This window comes from Orbicella franksi, chromosome 6 (assembly GCF_964199315.1).
Source record: "Orbicella franksi chromosome 6, jaOrbFran1.1, whole genome shotgun sequence".
Lineage (NCBI taxonomy): Eukaryota > Metazoa > Cnidaria > Anthozoa > Scleractinia > Merulinidae > Orbicella > Orbicella franksi.
Window position 1 is genome coordinate 15060304 of NC_138150.1, and position 8317 is coordinate 15068620.

Consider the following 8317-nt stretch of genomic DNA (forward strand, 5'->3'; position numbering starts at 1 on the left):
TTTAAATAGGAGTTAGACCAAGACAAGCCATTTCACCACTGCCGCCATATCGACGATTTTTAGTTATAGTAATTTTCATTGCTATGGATCATACACGAACAGGTCTTTGTTACACGTTGCTGTGTAAATGATCGAATGATTTATTATGCAAGAAACTACATTATACATACTCATTATGCATACATAGTGCGTGCCGATGTGATAGAATGTGCTGATGCATCTGATTACACGTGCATGTTACTACATGTGCAACACCCTTCCCCTTTTGAAAGAAACAAAACAAAACAACAGAAACAGGAAAGAAAAAAGTATATACAAAGTAAAATAACGGTGATCATGAAACATTCGGTCAATGTTAATGTTCATTTGACTGGTCTGAGAGAATGCACAATGTTCATAACATAGTCTTTAAACCTAGAAGGCATATTTCTACGTCTTGTCGATCTCCGTTGCGTGACACTCGGTTGTGTAGGTTCTAGATCATAGATCCAGCGCCCCCGGCCTTGGTTGGTCCGCCTGTTGGTTTTGCTCTACGTCTGTTTGGTCCGTCTGTTGGTTTTGTTCTGCGATCGGTTAGGTTGACTGTTGGTTTTGTTCCGTTGGCACGTCGTCTGCCCCAGGTAAAGATGCTGTTTCCAAGTCGGCCGGCTTCGCTTGATAGTGGTGAACAGGCTTCGTGTGGGCTTTCCTGATCTGACTATGGTTTCGACGAATCGGCCCCAACGGGGTGCTTACCAGGCAAGCCCTTGGAGCTGGGTTTCCGACTACTTCGCCGTAAATCCATGGTTTGTGTTTATTCTTGGGGTTAGGCTTCACAAATACTTTCTCCCCTGGTGAGAACTCCCTCTGTAGAGTTGATGCCCTCTTGTCATACTGCATCTTTGATCGGTGTCTTCTTCCTACAATATCCTGCATCACCAATCTTGGCGAGGCTGTTTGCGGTCGAAGTTGACTTGTAGCCATGGGAATAAGGTCACGTAGCCTTCGGGACATAAGTCTCTGCGCTGGTGAGTAAGCATGTCCTTGCTGAGGAGTGTTCCTATAGGCCAAGAGGGCAAGATATGGGTCTTCATGACGTGACTTCTTCAGGATATTCTTGGCGATTTTTACAGCGGATTCCGCTTTCCCATTACCGCGGCTGTAGTATGGAGATGACTTGACAAGGTTGAAACCGTAATCCCGGGCGAATCGCGAGTACTCGTAGCTATCAAATTGTGGCCCATTGTCGCTAATGCACTCGTCCGGGATGCCACGACGGGCAAAATTTCGTTTCATAACTTTTATAACGGCGCTAGCTGTTGTACTCCTCAGAGAGTCCAGCTCAAAATAATCACTGTAATGGTCTACCATCCGCACAAGATAATGCTTTCCATCGAGTTGGATCAGGTCCACGCTTATCTTGGACCAGGGCCGTGAGGGTACATCATGCGAGAGCATGGGTTCGACTGGCCGTTCAGCCTGATACTGAGCACAAATTCCACAGGCCAAGCACGCTTCTCGAATGGCAGCTTGCATCCCAGGCCAGAAGAGAGCTTCACGGGCCCGTTGTATACTGCTATCAGGGCCCTGATGTGCCTTGTGGATCTTTTTAAGCATCTCGGGTCTCAACGAAGTAGGCACGATAACTTGGTGTGATTTGTAAAGGACACCGTCGTATGCCGAGATTTCGTCCCTGTAGCTCCAATACAACCTGAGTGGCTCAGGAACTTCTTTCCTCTCGTCAGGCCAACCATTCATTACTGTTTCGTACAGAGCTGCCATGGCGGGGCCCTTGCTGGTTTCGGTTCTGATGCGTTGTAGTGTGTCAGCTGTAACCTGACTCGGTTTGAGGTTCATTTCAGCTAGCTCAAGGCGAAACACTTCGGCTTGCTGAATGTCAATTAAAGTTGGATCGTTGACGGCCGCGCGCGACAAAGTGTCTGCTACGTATAGTTCTTTCCCTTTCTTATAGCTGACTGTGAACTGATACCGTTGGAGCTTTAACATCATCCTTTGTAACTTGCGTGGGGCCAGGTTCAGAGGCTTCTTGAAGATCACCTCCAAAGGTTGATGATCCGTGTGAACTGTGATGTTGCTCTTTCCGTAAAGATATTGATGCCACTTGTTCATGCAGGTGACTATCGCGAGGCATTCTTTTTCGATCTGGGCATAGTTCCTTTCCGTGGCGCTAAGAGTGTGCGAAGTAAAGCACACTGGTTGGCTGTCCTGCAAAAGTACTCCTCCAATGGCATTCTCTGACACGTCAACTTGGAGGGTTACAGGAGAAGACGGGTCATAGTATCGAAGAACAGTTGCTGAGGCAATGAGTTGCTTTACTGAGTCGAACGAGTTTTCATGCGTGTTGGACCATGCGAACACTGCGTCTTGTTTGGTTAAATCCCTGAGGGGTAGGACGATTTCAGACAGGTTCCGACAAAATTTGCTGAGATACTGACACATTAAGGGTTTTTTAAAACATTTGACAATAAAAATAAACGGTAAAAGTTTGCGACGTTTCGACCGCTCTTCGGTCATTATCAAGCAAGATGTAAGAAGTGAAATTTGTAGAGATATATATAGCTACAAGAGGTAAGAATGTGTGAAAATTATTAATGAAGTAAAAATATGTAAAAAGTATGTACAAGAATTTACAAAGTAGTGCTTAAAACAATAAAAAAAAAGATTATTTAAAAACTTTCGCACGAATAGAGTCAGATTGTACATTGAGTCTTGGTCTCAGTTCGTGAATAAAAAACATTTCAAAAATAAGACAGTCAAACTTGGTTGTACATTTCTTTAAAATCGAAAAGTTATTAGTAAGATCTTTAGGGGCCAAAGAATGTTCCTCGCGAAAATGTTTTCCAATTGATGACGATGGGTTTTTGTGCTTATCGACGCGTTGGTGCAAGTGCCGGCGCGTAAAACCAACATAACCTGCATCGCACAGGTCACATTTAAAATGGTACACAAGGGACTGTTGGTTAACGACTGGCGGCTTGACTTCACGTGATTTCAGGTCTCGCTCAATCTTATGGCTGATGAAAACAGGTTGGATGGTGGTGTTTGTTTTCGTGCTAAGATCTTTCAGTTGAGTGCGAAGAAAATCAGCTGAAGCTTGGTCTTTGAATGGTAGGACAATCCGAACGGGCTCTGGACTGTTGTTGTCAGTCGGTGAAGGAACAGATTGCTCAGAAACTTTGATGGCAATGAAGCGTGTTATGGTTGAATTAATTAAGTCATCTGGGTATTCAAGACGGGAGAACAACAACTTGAGACGATCGCATTCCTCGGAGAAGTAGGTCCAGTTAGAAGAAAGTCGAAACGTACGATCCAGCATAGCCTTCAGTAGGCCGCGTTTATAACGATCGTCAACATGACTCTTGTAGTGTAACAAGAGACCAGCGTTTGTGGGCTTCACATAAACCTTTGTCTCAACGTGGTTAGATTTGTTGAGCAATTGCGTTCCAAGGAAAGGAAGCATGCGGTCATTTTCTATATCCATTGTGAACTTAATAGAGGAGTGGCAATCGTTCAGAGTCTCCAGAAAGTTGTTGGCTGATGCTTGGTCAGGCATGATGGTCAGTGTGTCGTCGACATACCTTCTGTAATAGCTGGGCATCTTTCCTTCACGATCCAGGGTTTCCTCAATGCTACACATAAAGACATTGGCGAGCAGGGGTCCAAGCGGGGAGCCCATGGCGACACCGTCGGTCTGTTCATAAAGTTGACCGTTAAACAGGAAAAGTTGATCTTTTGTTGCCCCTTCTAGGAGATGGATTAGGTCCTGTTAGCTGAGATTAAGGTGGTGCGTTTGATTAAACCAGTCATTAGCAAATGTTTTGTCAGCAAGGATGTGTATTGTTTCTTCAAGGGGTACATTGGTGAACAATGAGGAAACATCGTAGGAAACCAAAACGTCACCGTCTTTGAGTGTCAATGAATGGACTTCGTTCACAAATTCGAAGGTGTCGGTTATCGTGTAATGATTACTAGCAAGCGGTTTAAGCTTGTCATCTTTGGCCCCTAAAGATCTTACTAATAACTTTTCGATTTTAAAGAAATGTACAACCAAGTTTGACTGTCTTATTTTTGAAATGTTTTTTATTCACGAACTGAGACCAAGACTCAATGTACAATCTGACTCTATTCGTGCGAAAGTTTTTAAATAATCTTTTTTTTTATTGTTTTAAGCACTACTTTGTAAATTCTTGTACATACTTTTTACATATTTTTACTTCATTAATAATTTTCACACATTCTTACCTCTTGTAGCTATATATATCTATGCAAATTTCACTTCTTACATCTTGCTTGATAATGACCGAAGAGCGATCGAAACGTCGCAAACTTTTACCGTTTATTTTTATTGTCAAATACTGACACATGCCCAGAAAACGTTGAACAGCGGCTTTGTCTGTTGGCCTTGGCATTTCCTTTATGGCTGTCACATTAGACGGATCAGGCTCCACGCCCTTGTCAGTACGCTTGTGTCCCATGGAGGTAACCGAGCTGGCCTTGAATTGGAGCTTCTTCGCGGAAAGTCGTAGGTCATAGTCACTGCACTTGTCTAATAGGGCGATCAAATTTCGGTCATGGTCAATATCCGCTTCTTCTTTGGTGTCCACATCCAAATATGTAGATATCATCAGCAATGTTAATGATACCCTTGAGGCCATCCAGGAACTCGTGCTGTCGACGTTGGTATTCTTCTGGTCCCGAAGAGATACCAAATGGCATGCGTGTGTAACAATAACGTCCGTTTGGCCCCAGGAATGTGGTGAGCAGTGACGAATCGTCATCCAATACGATGGTGTGGAAGGCTTCCGATACGTCCACAATAGTAAATACTTTCGCCTTTGTCAATAGTGGTAGCTTCTGTTCGATTGTTGGGATAGTGTAGATCGGTCTTTTGATCGCCTTGTTGATCGTCTGACTTGGGTCTATGCATATCCTCAGCTTTCCATTAGGTTTCTCTTTGACCAGAATATTTGAGAGCCATTACGTAGGTTCCGTTACTGGCTTGATGATTCCGTCGTCACAGAGCCTCTTTAGTTTGTCATTGACTCTGTCAAGTTTGGCCACTGGAACACGACGCCTTGGGGCGTGGACAGGGTTGACATCAGGGTCCATTTCGATATGCAAGGGGCTGCCTAGTGGTTTTCCGCGGCCTGGTCTGAACACGCTGGCGTAGTGTTTTAGAACATCTTCCTTTGTAATCGTTCCAGGTTGGGGAGGTGAACGGGGCGTTGCTGTCTTGCTATCGGTGCCCTCTCTGTCAACTGCATGAGTTTCGTCTGCATAGATCGTTAAATAGTGCAGAGCCTCTGCATCTCGACCACTGAGAAGTGGTGGTTTTCCTTGTGGGACGTCTACTACTAGGAACTCTAAGAGGTGTAGTTTCCCTTTCCTTTCGCAACACAGAGTTACCTGACCCTTTGGCCGCAAGGTCTGATCTCCATACGTGCTGATTGTGGTCTTTGTCTTTGAAATCTTAGCGCTGGGAAACAGCTTTCGCAACAAACTTCCAGGCATAGTATTGCACGTGGATGCAGTGTCAATCTGAGCTCGCACAACTTTCGTTTTGCCACCGTATATCAAGTGAAGATGGGCGAAGAATTTTCTTCCAGGCCTCTTGTCAGACCACGCTGTCTTCTCGCCATCGATCGCAAAAGCCTCCTCGCTCGGTTCGCTTTCGACGAAATTCGAGTGTTGATGTGGTTTCTGATGACTTGGTCTGCTTTTGCAAGCGCGAGAGAAATGGCCGATGATTCCGCATTTATGACATCTCTTGCCGCACGCAGGGCAGTGCTGTTGGCGAGGTTGTTGATGGCTGCCATTGCACCAATAACAAGGTGTCGATTGCCGGTGCACAACTTCTTTTCCAGTTTTCGGCTTGCTTGTGAAGTTCACCTGTTCTTGATTGCCTCTAGCTGTCTTCATCAATTGGTTGGCGTAGGTAGTGGCTTCAAAGCATTTCGCAGTTTCGACCACTTCTTTCAAGGTAACCTTTGTTTGTGAGACGTCCCGATGCCTGTGGCCTTTGCCGGTCAGTTTGACGCGAAGCGTTTCGGACGCTAAACCAGCGATGAACTGATCTCTCATGAGCTCGTCAGCAAAATTCTCGTACTCGCATTGTGCGCCCTGGTTGCGGACTCTTGTTTCCCACGAAGTGATAGACTCGCTTTCGTCTTGAATGACACCGAGAAATTTCTGTCGTTCGCCAGAAACCCCGATACTAGCGCCATAAAATTCTTTCAACGCAGCCACAACTAGGTGAGGTTTCTTCTGATTCTCTTCGGCTAGCCCCAAACTGTACTTGTATATCGATCTCGCTGCTGGAGACAGAGATGCTCGAAGGCAGGCCATCGCTTTGTCCGGTTTAGTCCATTTCTGTTCGTCACTTTCCTTCGCTGGGTCGTACCAGTTCTGCATAACACAATAATCCACTAAATCTTCGATGTACACTTCCATGTCATGTTTATCGTCGCCCGTCGTTTTCAGAGACGGGAATGGAGAGGTAGGCGAAGCCATGATGCTTTAAAACGCTTTAAAACGGCTTAACCCGCTGCCACAATGTTACACGTTGCTGTGTAAATGATCGAATGATTTATTATGCAAGAAACTACATTATACATACTCATTATGCATACATGGTGCGTGCCGATGTGATAGAATGTGCTGATGCATCTGATTACAGGTGCATGTTACTACATGTGCAACACTTTTCGTGCTGGTATATAAGACGTAATTTACGAGACCCGCTTATACGCGCATTTTAGCACGCGTATATATGGGTCCTTGTAGGACGCGTATATTTGGGCATTTATTTCGCATATCCCCACGCTTGAATTTACGCAAATATGTGGCCCTTTAAAAATACGTATATACGCGATCTAAATGGTCGTATATATGAGCTTAAAGCCCATACGTAACGTATGTAAACAAGTATAGGCGGCAGAAAAACCCGCGTATACCCTGTCGTAATTTTGAAACGAATGGCCAACCATAAATTTTGAAAAGAATGGCCAACCATAGGTTTGTAAGCTTCTTGTTCCAAGGATATTTGACCGCTCCGGATCTTCAGCAGATGCCAAGATTGTCGAAGGCGTTTGGTCAAACCAAGAGCCTTTGGCGCTTTCGGCAAGGTTTTTTTTTTCTTTCCTTGACAATATGGAGCTTTTTCTTTCTTCTTTGGGCCGGTTTTTTTTTCGTTTTCTTTGCCCAAGGACTTTTTTCTGCTTTTGATTTTTCCATAGGAGTTAGCGTGAAGAGCTTTCACGTCGGAATTTTTGTCAAGTGCGTGATGTAAATAAAAATATGCAAATGACATGAAATACGAGCGATGAGCGTTTGCCGCGAAAATTTCCCCAGGGTTCTCGCCCGTTGACAAGATTATGACACCTTCCTAGATTATTAACTTTATTTGAAAATACGTTTTTTCGAAATAAAACCGGCCGCTATTTGAGATTTTTAATGCATTTCCTTTGGAAACACTAGATAAAATGACGAACTTAAATTTTGTCAAATAAAAGAAAAAACGATTTTCTTGGCCTCTGAAGGTGGGTAATAACCTTAAGGCGGGACTTAAGCTAAAATTCTGAAAGAAATTCGAAGTTTTGTTTTTTACGGAACTCGAAGCTTAAGGTATTGAGGTTTTATTTTGACAATTACTGTTACTGTAAGTTTAAAGCTCGTTTTCTCAAAACGAGTTATTTTCGCCTTCTAGAAAAGATATCTTGAGAAGGATTTCTTCAATTGAGCTAAAATTTTCAGGATTTGTTGTTTTTAGTACGTTCTGTGGGATAAGCATAGAAATTTTCAATCCAGTGCATTCTGTCAAAGTTATGTATTGAAACGTATGCTAGATTTTCTGTATCAGATTTAACTGGTCATCATTTCACGTGCTTTTAACTTTTCAAAAATCTCTATGCTTATCCCAGCAAGCTGTTTGTCTTCTTTTGTAAAATGTAAAAATTATTCCTTTTGATTGGTTCTTGTAGGAGTTATCGTTTCTCAAGTAAGCCCTGGCATTCCCCAGCAGGTGGCAGATTTAATCAGCCGGTGTCAGGTTACAATACAGTTATAGGGTTCGCAAATATTTTTTTCATAATCTTTGCTATTTGAGCTTTTTAAAAATGTATACTTTGCCATGGTTTGGAGTTAACTCTTAGCCACGAAAAAATGTTTGAAACCTGGTGTGTTTTTAAGTGTTTTTAGGTTAAGTCCCACCTTAATTAATTAAGAGCCAGCAGCCTGGACCTGAGAAATAGTCAGATGACGCAGTAGCCTGGATGTCGATATATCGATTAAAGAAGTTCGTTTCTCGTACCGAAAGCTT

General features: G+C 43.5%; 2 protein-coding genes across 2 annotated transcripts; both read right to left on the reverse strand.

The window, feature by feature from the left end:
* Positions 1-2662: 2662 nt before the first annotated feature.
* On the reverse strand, positions 2663-3796 carry LOC145490916 (uncharacterized). The gene has a single exon (XM_081470031.1). It carries the CDS (start codon positions 3674-3676, stop codon positions 2663-2665), a length of 1014 nt encoding a protein of 337 aa, XP_081326157.1. The 5' UTR covers positions 3677-3796.
* An 854-nt stretch (positions 3797-4650) lies between these two features.
* Positions 4651-6577, reverse strand: LOC145491017 (uncharacterized). Its single transcript, XM_081470146.1, has one exon. It carries the CDS (start codon positions 6508-6510, stop codon positions 4978-4980), a length of 1533 nt encoding a protein of 510 aa, XP_081326272.1. The 5' UTR covers positions 6511-6577; the 3' UTR covers positions 4651-4977.
* Between the last annotated feature and the right edge of the window lie 1740 nt (positions 6578-8317).

What these genes read in the sequence shown, in the direction of transcription:
- LOC145490916 (XM_081470031.1), bottom strand. Translation starts at nt 3,676, where the DNA reads ATGGGCTCCCCGCTTGGACCCCTGCTCGCCAATGTCTTTATGTGTAGC.
- LOC145491017 (XM_081470146.1), bottom strand. Translation starts at nt 6,510, where the DNA reads ATGGCTTCGCCTACCTCTCCATTCCCGTCTCTGAAAACGACGGGCGAC.